Source organism: Neovison vison, chromosome 14, assembly GCF_020171115.1.
Source record: "Neovison vison isolate M4711 chromosome 14, ASM_NN_V1, whole genome shotgun sequence".
Lineage (NCBI taxonomy): Eukaryota > Metazoa > Chordata > Mammalia > Carnivora > Mustelidae > Neogale > Neogale vison.
In genome coordinates this window covers 39985727-40008629 of record NC_058104.1, presented here as the reverse complement: position 1 = coordinate 40008629, position 22903 = coordinate 39985727, and the positions used below count along the sequence as shown (strand labels likewise).

General features: G+C 59.3%; 1 protein-coding gene across 1 annotated transcript; it reads right to left on the bottom strand.

Moving 5' to 3' along the window:
* Positions 1-69: 69 nt before the first annotated feature.
* Positions 70-21096, bottom strand: LOC122896125 (histone-lysine N-methyltransferase SETD1A-like). Its single transcript, XM_044234116.1, is given in 20 exon segments — positions 70-897; positions 1000-1137; positions 2697-2816; positions 2968-3078; positions 3167-3339; positions 3760-3949; positions 3951-4816; positions 10663-10989; positions 12779-12866; positions 13028-13185; positions 13905-13992; positions 14128-14304; positions 14647-15432; positions 15593-16448; positions 16737-16966; positions 17197-17318; positions 18426-18696; positions 20396-20491; positions 20696-20860; positions 21078-21096. Coding segments are annotated over 19 exon segments (5121 nt in total). The 5' UTR covers positions 20846-20860; positions 21078-21096; the 3' UTR covers positions 70-723.
* Positions 21097-22903: the final 1807 nt, after the last annotated feature.

Genomic DNA, 22903 nt, shown 5'->3' with positions numbered 1-22903 from the left:
TCGCTTGACCAGTCCCCTGTCTTTAAACCCCCCCCCACCTACTCTTCCCCAAAGATACTGACCAAGCACTTTTGTACAATAAAGTTTAATCACAATTATAAAAATGTGGCGTTGGGTTTGCACTATTAACATATGTACAATCCAGCCCCACAGGAAGAGCCCGCCTCCCACCATCCTGGCCTGGAGGAGCAGGAGCTTCCAGACGCCAGGGCGGGAGGGCGACCCACAGGGTCTGGCAGGAACAGAAGATGAGGCAGGGTTCCAGGCACGGAGTCCCTAGGACTGGGGGCACAGGGCCCCCCCCCCGGGGGAGAACATGGCCACTGCCCCTAGAGACCCCTAAACTGGGGAGGGGTGCACGCAGGGCACAAAGGGGAAGTCCCCATTAACACAAAGCAAGGGGGCTATGCAGCCCCCCAAGAACAAGATCTGTACAGGCCGGCACCCCAGGTTTCCACAGGAAACAGCTGCTGGCAGCTACAAAACATTTACAGCTTCTTCTCCGCAAAGAAAAAAAAGTTAGGGCGTAAGTGGGTGGGGGCGATGGGGGAGGCAGAAGCTGCCTCAAGGGACTGAGGCTCCCTCGCTGGGCTTGGGGCCCCCCAACCCCGTATCTGGAGCCGGGGGCAGGTGGGGCCTGCAGAGCCCGCTAAGGCTGGGGCGCAGGGAGCTCAGGGCACCACGGGGAATAAATCGGGGCGTGGGCACCAGTCCTGCCCCACCTCAGTTGAGGGAGCCGCGGCAGCTCTCCGTGCCGCACAGACACGGGATCTTGTTGTCCTCCAGCGGGAACTTGTAGTCATAGGTGATCTCCTCGTCCACGCCGATGGGCTGTTTGGAGTAAATCACAATCTTCTTCTGGGACTCGATGGTGATCACCTTGGCATAGCAGTTGGGCTGCGGGAGGGAAGGCGGAATGAGCGGCAGCCCCTGCCCTGGGCTGTCCCCCCCGCCCCTGCAGGTCCCCCACAGGCTCCCACCCCCCCCCACCATGCGCACCGTGCAGCAGTGGTTGATGAACCTCGCCAGGTTGCCGCACTTGGTGGCATCGATGATGGTGTCGTGGTCCACCCGGAACAGGTAGCTGCTGCCGATGCCCTCCTGCACGTAGCGCTTCTCCCGCATGTCGGCTACCATCTGGCAGAACAGGGCGCTCCGCGGTCAGCTTCCGGCCGGACCACACCTGGCCCCAGCAGCCCCCGTGAAGGGGCCCTGGACAGTCACCCGGCTACCACCCCTGGGGGCCACACTGGCCTGTCCTGGACCTGCATCTCTCCTTCTGGCTCCCACCGACCCAAGGTGCTGAGCGTCTGCTCTAGGAGCCCCCGTTCAGAGGGTCCCCCCAACCCCGACACTCTGGCTGCCCTTCTGCATCTCCCAAAGAGAAGTCTGCAGGGCTCAGTGGGCAGGAGCCGCAGCCCCTGCCTGCAGCCCCTGCCCGGCCCCCAGTGGGCCCCCGGTCTACGGCGGGGCCAGGCCAGTTCCCAAGACAGCGTGGCCAGTTCAGAGGCCGAACCCCGTCCTTCTCTTCTCCCAGGACCGTCTCTCCCCCAAACAGGCACCCATGGGCTGCCACTCGCCACCTTCAGGGCCCACAGTCTTGTGCAAGGAGTGTTTCCTTTTTCCCAGAAAATGGGACGCTCAGCCCTCTGTGCTCTTTCCTTCGGGGACCCCACTCTCTTCCAACGCTTCAGCTGCCAGGTAAGTGCTGGGGACTCTTCCCAAACTTCCCTCTCCAGCCAAAATCCACCTCGGTGGTGCTGCTGGGCGTCATCCTCTAGGTGTCCCCGGGGCCCGGCAACTTCACGGGCCCTGAGCCGAGCTCCCCGTGGCCACACAGCTGCTCCTTCTCCCCACTCCCCACTTCACTGGCAGCCGGAGATGCGTCTAGCTGCTCCAAGCAGCACTGAGAAATGACCACGTCCCCCCTTCCCTACTCGCCTGTCCAGTCCAGCCAGCGGCTTTGGGCCCACAGACTCCTACTGGCTGCAACTGCCTAGTCTGGGCCACCTGGGCCTCTACGGCATCTCTTCGCCTCTAGCTGTCCCCTCACGCTGTAGCTGAGGGGGCCTACAGACTGTGAAGCCTGTTATGGGGGAGCGCTTCGCCACAGCCTCCCTCCCCTTACCGCTGGCCCCAGGTCACCCACATGGCTCCTAAGATCCGTGGAATCCAGCCTCCACTGGCCTCTCTGGAGCTTTCATTGTGGCCGCTGGCCCTGGTTTTTCCAACTAACCATACTGACCTCCTTGCCCACTTAAGACTATCCTGTCTCCGGGCCTTTGCACATGCTGTCTGGCAACTGGGAGCCCTCTTCCCCTCATCTGAGTCTGGGAGTTCATCATCCCTCAGCTCTTGGCTTCCACATCACTGTGTGCCCACTGCCACTGCCTCCCCGAACTTCCCCTTCCGGATGGACCGAATGCCATCTTTCACGGCAACTGCAATTCCCCCACTGAAACTGTAGGAGGCCCTTAAAACAAGAGCGAGCACTGGTCTTGCTTCTTGCTGGATCATTACCATCTAGTTTAGGAGCAGCCCTCACTGTTGATGGAAGGAAGGAAACACAAAGAGGCAGGTTTCACCAAATAGCCTTGGAACCGGGAGGTCACACGGGGCTTTACCCAGAGACGAGGTGGTTCTCAGGCCAGCATCCCGTGCTGCCATGGGACCAGGGGCTGGGTACAGGGCCTCACCTGGCGGATGTTCTGACCCACATACTCGATGACCATCTCGTCGGCTGCAATGGGCTCCATGGCAAACAGACCCCACTCATGGATCCGGCTGCGGCCGAACCGGAGCTTCTTCTTCCGGAACTGGAGGGCGGAAGGCAGACTGTGCCGCTCAGTGCCTCGGCTGCTGTCCTCCGAGGGGGGGAGCATGCTTTCGGCCGCTCACCTCCGCACCCACCCCCAAGAGGCCAAGAGACTCTGTGGTGCTGCCCTCCCCCGAGTCCCGCCTCCTCACCTTGAGCTGGTTCAGCTTCAGCAGGTCACTGTCCATGATGGCAGAGGTGCCAATGGCGCTCAGCAGCCGCCGCTGCTCAGAGCGGCGCTCCGAAAGCACGCGGTTAGTCCCCTGCGAGGCACGGCAGGGACCGGGGATAAGTGACAGCAGGACCTTGGGAAGAGACGCCAGGGGGCCAGGTAGCAGGGCAGAGTCCTACCTGAGTGTCCGCTCCTTCCAGCTGCCGGGCCGAAACAGGGCACACGTCCAGGTACCTGTCCTTCTCCTTCTTGCTGATGGGGTAATAGCCTTCGCTGCGGGCTGAGCCTGTCTGGTGCTCGCGGGGCCCGTCCTGGGGCCGCCGCTTGCGCTTCGGAGTGCTCAGGTTGGTGAGTGCGGGGTGTTAAGGAAGAAAATGGGCTCCTCGCCGGCCAGATCCCCGGGGCCCCTCCCTTCTATCCTAGTCCCAGCCCAAGGAAAGGGTGACTGACCTTAGCTGGAGGTCCCAAGCATTACTGAGTGTGAGCAGAGCAGAAGATGGAGAGAAGGACCTCTGAGACCTTACCTTTCTGCCAGAAAAACTCTGCAAGGCAGAGAAGGGGCAGGAGGCAGAAAGAAAAGAATGGCCTGGGGGCCAGATGAGAGATGCCCAGGCTGAGTGGAACAGCACGCTGGACAGGGGGCAGAATAAACCAGAGGCCAGCGACAATCCGAGGGGGCCACTACCCAGCTGTGCGACCCCAGGGAAGCCTGTCCCCGTCCCCGGGGCCTGCCCTCCTGTCCAGAGCAGGCGGCCTGCAGGGCCCAGGATATCGGTGTGATGGACCCAGTGGGTGTCGTTGAGCCAGTCCGCGCCGCTCGTCCGCTGCAGCAGCCGTTCGTACGTGAGCCGGAGGTAGCCCATGTCCTCTAAGTCCAGGCCCGAGTTCCAGATGTCGTACAAGATGGTCATCTGCTCAAACTCACTGCGGGGCTCAAAGGTGGGTGGGGGCGGGGGCGGGGGGCGGGGGCGGGGGCCGCCTGCGCCGGGCGTGGGAGCGGAGGCTGCGGCGCCGCCCGGCACTGTCCCCGCCGCTGCTGCTGCTGCTGCTGCTCTCCGAAGACTCCGACTCCTCCTCCTCCTCCTCCTCCTCCGGCGGCGGCGGCGGCGGCGGCTGTAGCGGCGGCGGCGGCTGCTTTGGCTCCTCCGCCTCGGCCACCACCACCTCGGGGGCCTCGAGGACCTCATCCGCTGGGGAGCTGAAGAGGGCCGCAGGGGCAGGAAGCGGCTCCAGGGGCCGAGGGGCCGGGGTGGAGGGCGGCGGCTTGACGGCCAAGGCGTAGTTGTGCTCCAGGAGGATGTGGCTGAGCAGGGGGCCTGGGCGGTCGGCCTCGTCCGCGGTCTCCGTGGCCTCCGAGTCGTCGCCAGGAGGCAGGGCGGGCGGCCCGCGGCGGGCCGGGGTCAGGGCCAGATCGGCCAGCACCGCCAGGTCCACCTCTGTCGCTGGCTCGGCCTCCTCCTCGTCGGCAGCGCGGCCGCGGCCTCCTCCGGCGCGACTCCGCCCTGACCGGGCCACGTCCTCGGGCCAGCTCTTGACCAGAGACGCATGGTCCAGGGGCAGGTTCCGGATGGTCCGCTCTGCGGCCCGGGGGGCCTTGCGGGAGGCAGGGCCCGGACACTTGATCTGCGCTGGGGTGACGGCGGGGGGCTCGCGCGCCGGCACCTCCTCCAGGGCAGAGAAGGAGACAGTTTTCCGGCGCTTCTTGGGTGGGGGCAGGAGGGGGACAGGAGAGGAGGGGCGCTCGTCCGGGCGGGGGGCCGGGGCCGGGGGCCCCACCGGCGGCTCGGCGGGCGGCTGCGGCACACTGGGAGCTGGTTCCTCGGTACAACCTGGGGAAGGAGGCACACGGGAAGAAGGGAGAGGGTCACTGACTCGGGCCAAGGTCAGCAGAGGAGACTCCCGGCAGGCCGGGCACCGGCCAGCCTCACCGGGGGGCCGCAGCCAGGCCGCCGGCTGTGCCCGCTCTGCCAGCGGAGCTGCTTCCCAGCGGCGATGTCCTCGGCACAGTGGGCTCCCGTGGCAGGAGGGATCATGCACCTGTTCGTTCGTACATTCAACAAACGTTCACTGGCACCGAACAAGTCGAGTGGACACTTTCCAAACCCTCCCAGAGCTTACAGTCCCGTGGGGACAATGACCGGAAACAAATGTACAGCCGACTGTGGAGAGTCGGGACAGGGGCCCGAGAGAAACGAACGCTTAGGCTCAAACCTCTTCACCAAGACTGACTACGCGCAAGGAGTAGGCCCCCAGACCGAGACCATTTGTACCAGTCACACTGAGTGACGGGCACGCGATTAACCCTCTCTGAATTAAAGTATCCGTTACTTCAACTACACACAATGTTCTCTGTTTAGTGATGTGAAAAAGGTAACAACGTAAGCAGCTGAATCTCTGTGTTAAAACACGGAGCAAAATCTGTTTCCTTCCCACCACCTGCCAAGCGGTGGGAGGGTTTGCCAAAGTGGCGAGGGCTCCGGAAGACTCCCCTAAAGAAGCTAAGGGTGAAGGTGAGATCCCAAGGATGGGGGACAGCCCGGGGAAGGGACACACCATCTTGAGCAGGGGGGCTCTCTGTCCGGCCCCCCGGACAGGAAGCACATCCTCCCTCTGCTGGGACTCCCAAGTCTGCTGCTGAGTGCGGGGCTCTAAATACAGCTCGAGACGGACACCGCCCGTCTCTGGGGCAGACCCTGTCTTGCGGACTGACCCTCTCCGCTCCTAGGTTTCGGCCACCGGTACAGGCACAGCCTTTGAAACCTCCCTCTCCCCTCCTGCCTACTGGGAAGGCTCACATGCGGCTTTCGGCCCCAGCTCAACGCCATCTTTGCGAAGGTTACCCCAACTTCTCGAGATGCTGGTAGTAACTTCCTCTCCGAACCAGAAGGCCAGGGGTTCTCAAGTGCCAGGCTTCAGGGTGGCGGCAGACTCAGCACTAGTATTTTGTGTCAAGCATCAGTCCAAGACTTTCACGTATGCTAACTGCTCCTTCATTCCCCACAACCACCATGTGAGGTGGGCACGATTACTGAACCGCGCTTACCAATAAGAAAACTGAGGCAGAGAGGGGTTAATAACTGGCCCAAGGTCCTATAGCTCGCAAATGCCAGAACAGGGTCTGTACCCACACGGCCTGGGCTGAATTTCGAGCTCTCTTCGACTGCCCCACGTGGCCCTGGCCACCCCTGTGGGTGGCCACGCTGTGGGACCCCGCGGTGTCCTGTCTGGCCCCGTCCCAGAGCTAAAGGGCAGCCAGCTCCGGACCTGACCCAAGCAGGCAGTGATCCACCTGTTCCAAGACCTCAGGAGACGTGACCCAGCCAGACGCCCCGAGCAAGGGCCTCAGCCTGCCGGCTCCTGAGCCTGGGACAGCAGCGGGGAGCCTCAGCAGCAGGGAGCCGCTCCGAAGCTAGTGAGGTCCGGGTGCTCGTCCCAGGCGCTCTGGTTTCTCCAAGTCTCCCTCCTTCTCCTCCTCCTCTCTGTTTTGGGGCAGCCCTGCCTTTGACCCATCACCCCAACTGAGCCACTGAGCCCTCTGGAAACCTGGCTCTTGAGGAGAACGAATTCCCCGCCTGGCTCGGCTTCTTGCTCGCAGATTTCTCCTTTGCTTCTTATTCTGAAAGAAACCCGTCCAGTCGGTACAACTCCCCGAAGCCAAGGGTTCCGTAACGTGACCTGCCCCACTCTGTGCCGCAGCCTGCATTAACGGATGACCACCGGACCCAAGCCGGGCCAACCAGAAGCTTCCCTGAGGGTAAGGATCTACGACAGGAGTGGCTTTCTCCGTGGGGGTGAGCAGAAGAAGGGGAAACCCATCTGCAGGACGAATCAGACAGAACGACTCAGACTGGAAGACAGAAGAACAGCAAGTCCCAGAGGTGTCCAGGTCCCATCTCTGGGTTTCAGCCGACAAGCCCTCTCCTGTCACGGGGCCACACACCCTCTGTCCAGCTCACGCTTGGAACTCGCACCCCCACTGTTCCTAAAAGCCAGGGGACTTGCCTTAACTTCCTCCTCCTCTGCCAACTCTGCCGTCTGGCCCGGGGACTGTCCTCCCCAGTGCTCTCCCTCATGGACTGTCAGCCAGCCTTCCCTACGCGCGCACATGACCTTCGTAACCCCCGGAATGGCCCTGCCGGGGGCCCTTACCCCCCTGACGCCCAGCCCTCCGGTCACAAATCCTCAGGTCCTTTGAGCTGACCCACCACAGCTGTTCCATTTCCCACCTTACAGCTCCCCCTACCCTGTCACCCTTCTCCTAAATGAACGGCTTCCTGCCTGTGCCTGCCCGCAGGGCCCTCGCCGTCTCCTGCCACAGCACCTTCAGCCACTGCCGCCACCCTGGAGACCCCCAACCCCGACTTCGCCCAAACCCCTGCGTTTTCTCCTCCCCCACCCCTGACTCTCAGTCTTAGCAGGCAACTGAGTCGCGAGCCCTACCCATCTTCATCCTCATCCCCGTTCTCCTTCCTTCCCCAAGGCTACTCCTCCACCCATTCCCTCGTGCTCAGAAAATGCCCTTCCTTCGTACTGCAGGGTGAACCCGGGGGTCCTTGGGCATGAAGGCCCACATCTCTCTGCCTCCCCAATTATGGGTGCACGTGAGTCAGGCCAAGATGCACCCGCCCACTCCCAGGAAGGCCACCCCAACAGGTGCTGCGCTCTCTCCTGGCCTGTCTACCTGCCCCTCTTCCGGCCCTGAATCTACAATCTGCGTAAGTCTCACCTTTTGAGTTTTTGAAAAACTAACGCTCCACCAACCCTGCATTCTCTTTTGTTTCTCTGTTCCCAGCCAGGTGACCTCAAGCATCTCACTAAGCCTCAAGGTCCTCATCCGGAAAGTGGAGTAACAGTCGGTGTGTGTCCTGGATGAGGAAGCAAATCCACAGTGTGCCAGGCCGAGATCCTGGCGCACCCGAGGCACCCGAGAAACGTCTGCTAATACCACTCATCACAGCCTCTCGACTCTTCTTCACGGGACGGTCTACCCTTCCAGAAGGCTGCTTATCTCTGTCGCCTGCGCTCACTCCTTTCACGCCCTCTAGCTTGGCTCCAGTCTGACCCACTCTACTGAAGTGATAAGGTCACCAGTGACCCCGTAACTGCCAAACGCAACGGAAGCTCTTCCTATCTGACAACCTCTCCTTCGGCCTGCTGATACTCACCACTCCCTCCTTTGGAAAACCAAGCTGCCAGTCTCCTTCCCATCTCACCGACAGCTCCTACGGGGCCTCCCCCAGCTCCCCTTTGCCCACCAACCTGTCACAGGACCGGAAGGCGCTGGCCCCTTCCCTCGGTGCACACAGGGCTCCAGCGTGTAAGTGCACTCACACCCACAGCTGCAATGAACCCACAGCCACAGCTGCATCCACCTCGTTTCCAGCTACTGCTCTCTCCGGACCCTCCGATCCACGGATCCGACTGCCTGTTGGCGGTTTCTTACCTGGAGGTCCCAAAGGCATACCAAAGTCAAGCCCAAGGAAGCACATGAGCTTTCTTCCTAGTGCCGGTTCTCTGCCTTCTCTTCCCTTTCCTGGAAAGTTGTTTAACCGAGTGGCTCACCTCCTCCACTTCTCCCAAGTCCTCATCTGCATCTACTCCTCACGCCTCGCTGTGACCAGCGCTGCTCTGGTTCACGCCCTTCACTTACCCACGTCTTTTCCAGCCCTCACGTGGGTCACCCTACCTCCTTCCTCACTCTTCCAAATCCCCGCCTTCCTACCAGTATGATCTTTCCGGAGAAATGCAAACCTGACCATGCCCCGCTCTCTCTATCTGCCCCACTGACAGCGACACCCTGTGACCAGTGGGCTCAGGAAAGGCCGGGGGAGGCATCTGATTAATGAGACCCTCAACTTCTCCCATGAGGTCTGCACCAGAGCAGAGTCCAAGAGCGCTGGGAGGTCTTTATGTGGTCCCCGTTCATCTCGGATCACAGATGCTCGGTAACATCTGAGAGAGAGGTCTAGAAGGCCAACACGAGTACACAGCCGATCTTGAAAACTGCCTTATTCAAGCCATCCCAACAGCACCCTAGTCCGAGCTACCACCATCGCTTGCCTTACTTACTAACCGGAACACAGACTCTGGCCCCTCTCCTAGTTCTCTCTGCACCGCATCTTTTCAAATAAGATCCCGTCACTCCTTCGACGGCATTCCACTGCCCTCAAGATAAAGACCAAATTCCTAACAGAGCGACTCCGCTTGCACAGCCCAGTCCTTGCTCACCTCGCCCGTTTCAGTCATTCGTTCCCCCTCACTCCCCACCATCCAGAAGGTTTGTTTTATGTTTTCGGACACACTATTTCCTCCGCCCTCAGGGCTTCTGCACATGCTAACCAAGCCCGGCTGCCTGCTCTGCCCTGACTGCAGCCCAAGAACACTTCAGCAGAAAACAGCAGCGAAGACGTGCCCACAGATGTGTTCAGCGTCTCCGAGTGCCCTGTACCTTTCTCTCATGGGGCTTATCAGCTTGTCAGCACAGATTTTCCGAGATACTTACTACTCCACTAAACTGTCTCTAGACCATAAGCTTCAGGAGGGTGGGAACAGGGCCTTGTGCCCACCGCTGTAGCCCTGCAGCCGCCCTAAAATACAGACAACCCTAGAACAACACAGGTTCCAACTGTGCGGGGTTACTCACTCACACGCGTTTTCTGGGAAACGTGCTAGAGTACAGCAAGCATTAACTTCCTTAGGACTTTAAAGATTTTTTTTCTCAAAAAAATTTCTTTTTCTCGGGGCGCCTGGGTGGCTCAGTGGGTTAGGCCGCTGCCTTCAGCTCAGGTCATGATCTCAGGGTCCTGGGATCGAGTCCCATATCGGGCTCTCTGCTCGGCGGGGAGCCTGCTTCCTCCTCTCTCTCTCTGCCTACTTGTGATCTCTCTCTGTTGAATAAATAAATAAAATCTTAAAAAAAAAAAAAATTTCTTTTTCTCTTGCTTACTCTCTTGCAAGAATACAGTACACGGTACGTATCACGTGCAGAAAATGTGTTAACTATCTGCATCCTCAGTAAGACTTCTGGTCAACCGGAGACTATTAACAGCTAAGTTTTTGGGGAGTCAAAAGTTACTGGTGGATTTTCAACTGCACAGGGGGCCGGCGCCCCAAACCCTGGCATCGTTCAAGGGTCAGGAAGTAAACTCCACTGCCGGAACACGTCACTCAGAACGTAAGTTAGGTGTCCGTGCTATAAAGGAACAATCAAACGTACAAACCCACAAGGCAAAGTAAGGTGAAATTAGCTTCCAAGCCAATGCTGTTCAAGCGGTCTTCGACCTATCTGTCCACTGAATCGCCTGTAAGTACACAACACGTTAAGGCAAAAGCTCAAGAAAAATTAATAGGAAGAACTAGTTAAATTGGGAATTTTCTCCTTACTTAACTTAGAGACCACGCTGGGGAGGGCGGGGGGGTGTTGCTGAGAGAGACCACTGCTGTCCGCGTTAGCCAGACACCGGCTCCGGCTCTGCGACCGCTCCCGGCAGCGCGGTTTGAATGTGGCCATAAACGTCTCCAAGGGAGGACAGGCAGGACAGGACGACTTCCGGCCAACGTGCACGCTTCAAACAAAGTCACGCGCTGGCGCACCACTCAGCAACGCGGCCCGCCGCTCTCACAAAGACAGATACAAACACAAACAGAGACCACAGCACCCCTCGGCACCACCCACCTGCAGGCCTTGCTGGAGACTTCTCCTGGTCAGGGAGGGGCGGGGCTGGGGAGCCCGCGACCCGCTCCGGCTCTTCCACGGGTGCTGGCGGGGGTGCGGGGACATCTCTGGGGGGAGGTGATGCCGAGGGTATGGCTGCCGGCTGCTCCTCTTCCTCTTCCTCTTCCGAGGAGGACTCAGCTGATGATGAGGACGACGAGGAGGAGGACGAGGAGGACGAGGAGCCGGACGAGCTGCTGCTCCGGGAGTCCGACGTGCCGTCGCTCTCGCCATCTGAGTCAGCATACAGAGAACATGTGGAGGACGAATCGCTTTCCCCGTCCTCGCCTGGAAATCCAGAAGGGGCAATCAGGCGAGGTGGGAACACCCCTCCCTTGGTCAAGCCATGGGTCCATCCACGGACTCTATTACGGATTGGTTAGGCTCTGTGCCAGGCGCTGGGAAGTCCAACCCTCAAGGAGTCAGATGAGCTGTTTGTTCACAGCGGGGCCAACTGCAGTGTGGAAGACCAGGAGAATGTGGCAAAGGGAAGTCCTGGATTCCGCCTGGAAGATCCAGGCAGGGGAGGGAGCCCCAGGCAGGAGATGCTCAAGTCAAGGAGGACAGGTAGAAATGAGGGCTAAACGGGGCTGTCAGAGGTGAAGGGAGACGGCAGACCCGAGACCCTTAGCGGTCTGCTCTAACTACCGAAGACTTTCCCAAGGGGGGTCTCCAGGAAGCTGCCTGGAGAAGACTCATAGAAAGGGTTCCAGGGTAAAATAAGCTTTCAAAGTGTTGTATGCTCTATGCCTCCAAGAAATGGAAATATGTTGGAAGGGCTTTATAAGAAGGTAAGAATCACGAAGTGTCTGAGGAACACAAGCGGATGAACTTAGGGTAGGTGGTGGCGGCGGCCTGGGATGGGTCTGGAGCGTGGCGAGATGGAGCCGAACAAACAAACAGGAGCTAGGTTATAAATGGCCAAGTGCCGGGCTGAGGAGTCACCTTCTAGAAAACAGGGAGCTAGAAACAGACTATGATAGAGAGAAGCCGCAGGACCAGGTGTGCGCGGAAGGAGAGAGAACTCCGTCTGCAGACTGGAAAATGGATTGGAGAGGAGGAGGAGGAATGGCCCGAAGACGGGGAAATCCGTCAACCCTGCTGCAGAGGACTCTAAGTGAATCTGCTCACTTCCCACAAGCGAGTCCTCTAAGACAGGCCGGCAGGATCAAAGAAGGCAGCAAGTGCCGGCGACGCCGAGGCGGCGGAACGGGCCGACAGCGGTGACCAAGTGCATGTGCGGCAGCCTCCCCGCGTCGGGCAGGTGCCCCCACCCTCTACCTTCCTGAAAGGACAGCCTCTCCGAGCATCGTTCTCCCCGCCTGGCCTCTGCTGAAGCAGCACTTCTCAGAGGCACTCCTTCTCCAGGAGCTCTAGAGCAGCCCATCGTTCCCCGCCCGGTACTCTCTACCCCACCGACCTAGTTTCTCTCCTTCAGACCACAGAGCTCTACCCAAGGCGCTACTACTCGTTCATTTGTCAAGTCTCCTCCCCTCCAACCGATCCCGAGGTCCGTCAAAGATGTGTCCCCGAAACCTAGGACAGGGCCTGGTACCGAGTAAGGGCTCAGCAGCTGGCTCTGAACAAGTGAAGGAGAAGCAAGACTAAGCCATGTAGCCCAGACTCAGCGGATGTGGACGGACGGACGGACGGGGATCCGGGTGAAGGGTGGAGCTGGGTCTGGTGGTGGCAGCTGAGGGGCGAGAAGCACAGCTCGGGGCCTTCCAAGAGCAGCGCTCAGAGCAGAAAGGCCCAGCCTGGTAGTATCAGGGGGCAGCAGCGGAACTCAGACCCTCTTCTTGAGGGGCTGGGAAAGTTAGTTCTGCTGTCCTGCCTTCAGGAGAGAACTATGAGTCAGCACAGGAAATAAGCAGAAGGGAGCGGTCTGGGTATCAGTTACTGTTCACAATGGGCCAGGGCTTCCAAAAGATGGGACTAGAGAAAGCTGCTTTGGGGAAGAGCAAAGGAGACCAACACATCCGGCATGAAGTTTCTGCGGACTCAGCAGAGGAGGGTCAATAGGTGGCGGAACCCTTTCTTCCCCAAGGCAGGACTCTGCCGTCCTGTCTGTACCTACCATCGGACGCTTCGGTCTCCTTCTTTGCACTGTCCATGGCTTCCTCGCGTTCTTCGTCTTCTTCATCTTCCTCATCCTCCTCCTCATCCTTAAAGCAAAGGACAAATGGGTACTAACAAGAAAAAGACAGACAGCGCTTCTCCAGGAGGCACAGCTCTCTGGGCTCCAGCCCAGGGAGGAGGTGCTTATGGGGACGGGAACTCAGGAAGCTCTTGGCAGGGAGTGGGCGCCACGACCCCTGCCTCTCACCTTCTCCGAGGAGGACTCCTGGGACGCCTCCTCCCCTTCGCTGTCCAGAGCAAAGGACTTGCGGTGCTTGCCTTGGGTCTTGCTTCGCTCTTCGTCCCGCTTCGGGGGCTTGGTCCCCGGACGTCCAGGCTCTCCAGCCTCCTTGTCTCGCTCAGGGTCTAGGCCCAGTTGAGTGGCAGTTAGGGAATTTAGCATCAGCAACAACAGTTCCCGTTCCCCTGGCCTGAAAGGAGCCTTGCACACGCCGCCGACCTCTCAGATGGTCCCGCAGCACAGACCTCACTTTACAGACAAGAGGCGGAAGCTCAACAGAGAAACACAGAAACCCCAGAACCACCTAGCGTTTTCTGTAGTTTAACCGCACCGCACCTGTTTCACCTTCCATCCTTTTCTGGGTCTGCTGGAAGAGGGAGCAGACTTGCTATGCCTGCCCCAAGAAAATAGCACTAAGACCAACGGGTCTCCAGGGAAGCCAATCAGACTCAGTAAGGAAGTTTCCTGGCCACAGAAGCCGCCAACCAACACCTCATACCAAGGCAAACCGGAAGGAAGGTTGGAGAAGAGCTTAAGCATTAGACGGGAAACCTAGGCAAGTGACCTGTTTAACCTTGACACCACAGGATTCCAGATGCTGAAATTACCATCTCTATGTTACAAGGGAAATACGAAACGGGACATTGCAACCAGCACACCAGAGTAAGAACCACAACCAGGACCTTAAGCTTCCCATACCTCTCAGCACTGCTTCAACCCCGTACCGAAACCTCTACTTGGCCACTTGCCCAACACCTACCCCCCCTTTCTCGCTGCTTCCAGCGTTCCTACCAGAAGCTGGCACCCCCATCCCCTTTCTGCCCCCACCTGACTTCCCACTCACCATCTTCATCTTCCTCAGCTGGAGTGGAAGGACGGGGCCTCTTTTCTTCACTGGCCTCTGAAATTTCTGAAGGCTCTTTTCGCTTCACCTGGAGCGTGGGAAGAGATGGGGCCTGTTTTGAACCCAAACACTCATGGTTCCCAACCACCCTCTACTTACCCCAAGGGAGAGAGGTCCCCACCCCACCCTCTCCTCCCTGTGAAGCAAGATCAGGTCTAGGTACCTTGAAAGAAGGCAGACGCAGGGCCCCTCGCAGCCCTGATCCAAAGGCGAAGGCCTCGATGCCCGTGGCACCCCCGCTCTTGGCCCAGTCTACGAGGGACAGCAGGCCTGGCTCTTTGAGTTTTGTCTTCTCTTTATCCTCCTCCTTGGCTTGCTGTTTGGCTGCGTTCTGGAATGGCTGCAGGCAGTAGGGGCACTGAGCCCCGGAACCCAGGTGCTCCCTCCTGCCTCCTGCCTGAGAACTACTCCCAGGTCCCAGGAATACAGAAATGCATCTCCTCACTCCTCTATTTGACACAGATCTATGCCACACCTCCCGTGCACCAGCCCCTGTACAGGCATTTTCTCCAAAGTCTGCTCATTTAGTCCGCCCACCTTACAAAGCAGCTACTATTAGTCCCACTCTACAAACGGAAACGTTGAAGATCGAAACTCAAGAGATCTAAGGCCTTATAAACCAGAAATCTACTTTCTCCAATGGAGCCCCAAGGCTTCCCCGGTCCCAGGCGGTGCCCCTCACCTTGGCCTTCTCTTCTTTGCTCTCCCACCACTGGTCAAAGGCTCCAAAGGCCACATTCTCCACCATCTTGCGGTTGAGGTCTCGTTGCATAATGCTCTTCATCTCTTGGACAAGGGTGGCCAGCACACGTCCCACAGTGCCTGCCGATGGTAGGGCCTTGCCCTCTGCCAGCTCTGCTTCCTCCCTGGGAGGTAGCCGGGCCTCTTCTCCCGAGACCGAGGAGGAGGGCAGGGGCTCGGCTGCCATGGGCAAAGGCAGGTGGTAGGCCTCCCGGGAGTAGGCCCCTCGGCCTTCCTGCCCTTGTGCGTACAGAGCATAGGGTAAGCCATAGGCTGCCTCTTGGGGGGCTGGGAATGGGAGGAAGGCCTCCCCAAAGGCTCCACCAGGGGGACCAGCTGAGGCAGCAGTCAATCCCTTGCCCTGCCGCAGCTGGTGAAGCCGAGTTAACATCTGGGTCTGCATCTGGAAGGACATGGGCATCCCTCCCCACTGAGCCCCAAGTCGATCCATGAGCTCTAGGGAGTTCACAAAGTCATAAATGTGGGGGGGTGGCGGAGGAGGTGGGGGGTACTCGGGGGGTGGTGGCCCATCAGGGCGTGGTGGGAGGAGGTAGGCAGGCTGGTGGGGAGGATAACCAAGGGGCAGAGAAGCCAGGTAAGGAGGGGGAGGAGGGGGCGGAGGAGGAGGAGGCGGAGGCTGCTGGGGGGGTGTTGGGGCCGGAGGGGGTGAGCCGCCCCTGTCATCGTCGGAGATCTCCATGTCCTCTCCAGAAGAGCATGGAGAAGCCTGTAGGGACGCAGAGGAGGGTCACAGAAAGCTTCTGTCTATTCCCAGGGCTTTTCCTCAAATCCGTTCTCTTGCCTAATTCCCTTCCCTTCCCTCCCCCGAAGGGTCCAACCCTGCTTCCCAGATCCCAGGCACCTCTGCTGGCTAACCCCAAGCTCACCTGGTTCTGTCCGTTGGCCTTAGGAGACTCCCGGGTAGCCCCGGGTTCCCCACTCCCCGTTGGTGCCACGTCCTCAAAATTAGCCGGGGCTGGAGGGGGTGTGCAGGGACCGTGACCTGACCCAGAAGGCACCTCGCTCCCTGAGTCTCTAGACCCAGGGCCTGCGGTGCTGTTCTCTTCCTCTTCCTCTGTGTCAGAGGCCAGGAAAGAAAACTTGGAGCGCTGCTCCTTCAGCAACATCTCAATGCGGGAATCCAGGCTGCTGTGCTGAGCGAAGGGCACACTCTCATTGGTGGTCTCTGGGGCCGGGGAGCCGGAACGGGCAGGTGAAGCTGGGCGGGGGGAGGTCCGAGCTTCTTCTCTCTCCGGGCTGGGCCCCCCCCCACCCCCGCCTCCACCAGGTTCTGGAGGCTCCGGGGGTGGGGCTTCTGAGGCAGGAGGCCTGTAGTCCTGGTCAGTGGGCCGGCTGGGCTCAGGGGGCAAGTAGGAGGTGTAGGAGGGTGGGAAGCGCTCAGCTGCATTTTCGGCAAAAGCTGCCCCAGTGGGCTCCTCCCGAGTGGCCCGGCGGGGAGGGTAGGAAGCATGGCGTTGGTAGCGGTTCCAGCTTTCGTAATACGCTGGGTAGCTCGAGTCAGTGGCACGGAAATGAGAGGAGGAGGCCGACGAGGAGGCCGACGAGGACGAGGACAACGAGGAGGAGGCCGAGGAGGAGGAGGAGGAGGCCGTGGCCGCCGTCGTGGCAGAGACAGCTGTGGAGGTGGTCGTGGGGGCTGAAGAGGCGGAGAAGTGGCGTCGGGAGAAGGGGTCTTGGTAGCTGTTCTCCGGGCGCCGGGGCTTGAAGGAGGCGGAAGCGGTGCTGGGAGGGAAAGCGCAGGAGTTAGCTGCGGCCGGCGCCGGAGGACCAAACCCTAGAGTCCTGGTTCTCAGGACTCGAAGCCCCTCGAGACAGCGCCCCCAAAGACAAGCCTAAATGCCCTTGGGTTCTAGCTGGACAGCGAGTTCCCTGAGGACAGGGATGTGTCAGCCGAAGCCACAGAGAAACCAGGACAAACGACTCCCAATCCCCTTTTAGAGAAACTCCAGGTATTTTCTTCCCAGTGGTAACTCCCAGAACCTGGGGCTCCCAGAGGTGTCCGTTCTGCACCTGCTGGAGTAGGCAGAGTCCTGAGAGTAGGGGGTGCCGCCCCGAGATGTGTAAGGGGTTCCTTGGGAGGACTGAGGGGTGAACTGGCCAAAGGAAGATGGGGTGTCTTGTCGGCTGCCGGAGAAGCTCGTGTCCTGGGAGCAGGGGGTGCCATTGCCAGGAGTGCCCACAGCCGTGGCGCCTGCCGGGTAGGCAGCCGTGTCAGAGGAGGAGCGGCGCCGGGATTCCGTCTGGAACGGCACAAGGAGAGCAGGAAGCACAGAAGAGATCAAGTACCACGTGGCAACCTGTCCTTCCCCAAGCCAAGAACCCCAATTCCCTGTCTTCCGAAAGTATCTCAGCATCTTTTCTTGGTTCTTGCTATCCTTAACAGGGAAGTCCAGAACCTCTCAAGTACCGTTCCTGGCACCCGAGGACCGGGCCCGCGTGGCTAGGGCCACAGCAACCACCAGCTACTTACTGTCTCAGGGGCCGCACCAGAGCCTTGGAACTTCTCACTCAGGGCCTTGCCCCCGGTGGGCACCGTCTGAGGGGTGTAGGAGCCGTTGACTATCAGTTCATAGTACTTCATCCGCTGTTGTCCTGGAGGAAGAGGGGAACCATCAGATTGAGACAGAGAAACCCCTCCTCCCCGATTTGTCATTCCCACTTCTTCCTCAGACCTCCAGTTTCCTACAATTTCTTGGAGTCTTGGGCTCAGGGACTCCAGCTATGTTACCTCTATCTTTGGGACCTCCTATCTCGTCTCTGCCTGATGATACTACAAACGACATACCGAACAGCGCTTTGCAGCTTATAAATAAACACCTTTATTTATCTTACGGAGTTGGATGTCACCAGGAAAGAGAAGCATCAGTACCCCTATTTTATAGGCTCAAAGAAAATTGACCTGCACAAAGTCGGTCAGTGGCAGACGAGTTCAAACCCAGATCATCTGATGCTACATCCCACCACGCTCTTCATCCTATAAACTAAAGGTGGCAAAATGGCAGCCTGAGGGCTAAACCCAGGCCACAGTTACCTCACTTGCCCAACAAAATCTCTTAAGAAATTTGGGGGGAGGGGGTTGCAGCATTTAAAACCCTGAGATCGCACACAAAAGCCTCGATTTGTGACTTAATAAAAAAACAGTACTTGGCAATATTAGTCCTCATTCCCACTTGCAAACTGGCTAATGCCAACCAAGAGCTGCCTCTTTCAGTGGCGCGTTACTCCCCAGTCCTCCCCAGTCCTCCCCAGTCCCTCGCTCCCCCTGCGGCCTCTTCACGCAGAACCCCAGGCTGCTTCAGTCCTCTGCACAGGTCCCAAATTCTCGATCCAAAATCTCAAAAACCCAAGAACCTCCAGACCAAGCCTTTTTTGGAACTTGACCTCCATATCTGATCTGAGCTGGGGGGATTTACTAGCTTGTACTGATCGTACCTAGTGTGACCCTTCGTAGGTTTTCTTACAAGTACGGTTCCATGTTCGCCTGTAAGATGCTACCCAACCTTGCCAAAGATCACAAACACATGCAAAACATACAAAAAGCCCTAATTCCTCTGTAAAATTCTAATTTCAGAAATACACCTGGCCCCAAGAGTTTCACGGAGGAATCATGAACCTGATCACGTGCCTGGCCCCACAGGCATCTGCACGTACAGTCTCTGTGGGAGCTCAACCTTAGGCAGCAGGCAAGAGAGCCCTCACCTTTGATGTCGAGCTGGGCATGGATGATGTTGCCCATGACGGAGGTAAGGTGGAGGTTTTTGACTGTTTCCTTGGCTCCCCGAGTGCTAGTGAAGAGCACGCGGGCCAGGCCCAGGTGCTTGCGGGTACGGGGGTGAAGAAGGATCTCGACCTCTTCCACCTCACCGTACTTTCGGCACATATCCTTCAGGAAGGTCTCCCGCACATTGTCATTCAGCCTCGCGAAAGTCACTTCCTTCAGTGGGATCTGTCCGATATAGAACTCATCCAGCTGTGGAGAGGACAGGAGTCTTGAGTCGGGGGTCTCAATACTGACCACGGCACCTTTGCCCTTTGGGAAGCTTGGTCCAGAGAAGACCGGGAAACACAGGCAAAGAAACGGGGAAAAGGGCCCCAACAAGACTGACCCCTCTCTGCTCTGCCTTCTTATCACAGAATACCACAAGAACCAAGAACGTACAACTGAGAAATACGCATACATGGAAAAAATTAATTGTAGAAACTAACTCACTAGTTTACCTTTTGCCACGGACTGAACAGTAGGAACGCGAAAATGAAAAAAAATAAAGATTCTGGTTCAAAAAAGCAGGTGAGACAGACACACACACAGTCCTAAGAGGACACACATGTCACGTAACATGAGTGTAGACGGGGTGTCTGGAGGCCCGTGAGCGCAGGTAGGATAGAATTCATAAAGAGGGTGTCACTCATGTGTTCACCAGGTGACAAGGACTGTAAGACACAGAACTATAAAAGTACTTGGCATTTCACAGGAGCTGTAAAACGTACGGTAGCATGGAACACAAATGTACACGATGAAGGCAGGAGATGAGGCACGGCCAGATCAATAACCGTACGTGCCAATGCACAAAACATGGACTTGGCAATGAAAGTAATGTAAGAATAAAATAAAAAAACACATGGCAGGGTGCAACATGAAATGGGAAAAGAGAAAAGCAGCAAGGAAACCCAGAAAAATGAATAGAAGAGTCTGCGTTAAAAAAAACAGCAATGGAAATAGGAAAACTAAGATAAAACGAAGATCGGTTTAGGAAAAGGAGTCAGCAGGACTTGGTAACGCATTACGTAATAAAGAAGAGGGCAGTCAAAGGACGACTCCCAGGTTTCCAGTTTCTGCAGCTGAGGAGATGGCTACCGTTCATCAGTGAAAGGGAAACGGAAGGGAAAGCAGGATTAGGGAGTCAAGATAACTTGTTTCCAGTCTCTTGACTTTGCTGTGTCTCCGGGGCCTCCAGATGGAGCTGTCCCTCTACCAGGCTTACACGTCTGGAGTTGAGAGACTGATTTTGTCTGGAAACAGAAAACTGGAAGTCCCAATCATGGGCATGAGAAAGACTGTCCCGAGAGAGTGTACAAAGCGATAAAAAATGGTGGAGGGGGAGAACCTTACAGATAACTCCTTTAAAAATGAAGGAGAATAAAGAATGAATGGAGGAAACCAAGAACCATCCGTTTTCAAGGGCCAGTCCATGGCCTGATGAGAATCCTGCCTAGACAGGGAAACGGGAATTTTCTGAGGAAACAAGATGGAGGATCACGTGGCGAAAGGCGGGCTAAGGACTCCAACGATGGCGTCCCTAGCCTTGTCAGTCTGCTTAACTGTTGAGAAACTGGGGTCCCGCACCAGGTCACGGTCATGCTGTGCGTCTTCTAGGGGTGCACAGAGCCGGGTACAGCGACGACACATGCCTGTGCTTCCCCCTTCAAGAAGTCAGCACCCCCGCTGGGAACACCTCGCGGCCCCCTTGCCAGAGAAGAAACACAACTCTTCTCCAGAACAACTCCGCTCCCAGCCTCGGAGATGATACCATCTGGTTGTGACCCGACGGAGACGAGCCCCCTTCCCCCTTCACTAGCTTCTGTTGAGACTCGATGACCAGGACACCAGGACGGCTGCTCCGCACCCACCCATCAAGGGCCACCGCACGCCGAGTCTAGCAGACACCTACCTTAAACTTGGGGACCGGGAGGGAAAAGTCTCTGTTTTTGGACCTGACGTGGCAACGGGGGTCTTGGAGGTCTTCCACGGGTATATACTTCGAGTCCTAGGCAAGGAGGCAGGACAGAGAAACAGCTGCAGGCGGACCATGCGCTGAGCTCAGGGAGCGCGCCGGGAGCTGCCCACGCGCGAGAGCAGGTTCTGGGGGCCCACCCGTAAGAAGGCGGCTGCGGGTAGGAAGTTCAGGGTGCCCAACCGAGGGGCCGGAGGAGGCCGGCCGAGCGCCCTGCAGGCGCGCCTGGGCACTCACGCTGACGCTGAAGTGGACGCCGTCGTAGCGGTACACCTTCTGAGAGGGCCTGCGCAAGGCAGGGTCCAAGGCAGGATCCACGATGAGCTTGTAGTTCCGCCACTGGAAGCTCGGGGCTTTCTGCCCATCTCCCCCACCTTCCTGATCCATCTCTGCTCATTTACACTGTTAGGAAAGAGGAACACGCGAGGGGGCTCGGGACTGGGGCCCGGCTCCCTCGCCGCCCCTCACCGCCCAGCCGGGACTCCAGGTCCTCTCATCGCCACGACCCGTGGCTCCCCCAGACTCCCCCCCCCCGGGCCCTCTCTCACCACGACACCCCATTCCCTCTCCACCTCCCAACTCTCCCCCCGGCCCCCAGGCCCATCTCGCGCCCCCTTACCTTCCCGCTCTGCCCAGCGCGCGCCCCACTTGGCCTCAGAGCCAGACCCCTCCCCCGCCCCCTGGCAGGCCCCGCCCCCTCCCGCCTCCTCACCGGCCAGCGGCCCGGGCCGAGCCCGGCTCTCGCTCCCACACACCCGCTCGCGTCCCCGCGCCCCGATCCTCTGGCCAAGAGGTGGCACCTCTTCGGGGCGTTGGAAACACCGCGAGACCGAGCCCGAGACCCGGCTTCGGCCCCGAATCCGGGCGGGGGGGGTGGGGGGAACGCGCGCCGCTGCCCTCTCCTCCCGCCCCGGCGCGATCTGCCCCCCCATCCCCGCGCACGCGCGGCGAGGCCTCACTCACCCGCTCGTGGCGAGCGGCTCCCCTCCCCCCACCCCGCGCGGCACCTCAGCGGCGCGAGGCGGCGGCGGCGGCGGCGGCGGCAGCGCGAGACCCGGCCCCGCAGCGGTGGCGGCGGCGGCGCCCCCCCACCACCACCTCCCCGGCGCGCGCACCAAACACCACCGCCACCTGCGTGAGGCCCAGCGAGCACAACGTCTACATTCGCACTTTCGCCATGGGTGCCGCCTGGAGATCCACGGGGCCGAGGAAAGCGGCTTCGCCTCGGCCGGCGCCCTTTAAGGCTCGAAAGGTGCGGCCCAGGGAACCTGGAGATTGGCCGCATTCCCCGGAGAGTGGGCTTCACCACGACTGTCCAGCTGCTTCGGCCTGGGGTCCTTGACGAATCGGCGGCGACGGAAGCGGCGACTAATCCCTGAGGAAAGGGGGGCGGGGCGGAGGGGAGGAGGCCAGCCAGAGCTGGGGAGATTTGAGTGGTGCGTTGAACAGCCGCAGATTCGTCAGGCGGGCGGGGCGAATCGGTGGACGGGATGCGCGCTCCTTCGCTCCTCTTTCCTGCCTCTTCCTGGCGCGGCCCGAGACCTAGAAGGCTGCAGATTCGCCACAGGTTCTGGCCTCGCTGTCGCCTCCCTTCACCCGTCTTGGCGGAATCAAGAAACGAATGCCCGGTTAGCCGAGCCCTGTTGGCAGAGTCGGCCACTTTATCGGGATCTTACTTAGTAGCACAGCTTAGGGGATACTCAGTTCCGGCCCTGGGTAAACGGCTACGGCCCAAAGCTGCTCTCGGAGTACGATGAGAATTTTCGGCTGGGTACAGGGAGGCCCAAGTAATTCCGAGGAAGAGCCGACCCGGCGAATCTGCGGACCCTCCTGTGGGCGGGGCCAGTGCGCCGCGCGGAGGGCGTGGCCAGGGCGTGTAAAGCCCGGCGTCGCGGGGGCGCTGGCGTCGCACCCTCGGAAACCGGCGGGCCGGGAGGGGTGCCGAGGCGGCGGAACGACACAACCGACAGCGGTGACTCAGGCCGTTTGCCTGGCGTCGCACGTAGCACGGGGAAGGTTCTCCCGTCGCTACCCGGCCCGGGCCGCCCGCCGTTTGCAACGCCCATACGACGGATTGGGAGACTGAGGCCGGCAGGAAGCGCCGCATTTTACCCGCACTCGACCCACCGTGCGCGATGAGGTCGAGGCCCGCCTCCAAGTAAGGTCACAAGACTTGGGGGCCTAAAAGCCCTGGAACAGGTCTTGTGAGAAATAAACGAGTCCGGGCCGGGCCGGTCGATTCTCCGAGCGTCACGGACCCCCGTTTTCAGGCGGGGGTGCGGGAGGCCCCGTGCTTACGTGGCCCCGCCGCTCGAGGGCAGCACCAGCCCGGGCGCTGGGGTCCCCGAGGCCGACATCCTTTTCGTGGCCTGGGACGCAGGACATTTTGGTTTCTGGGTAACGGCCCTCCCCGGAGGCCCGGAGGCTTGGGCTTCCCCGTATTTC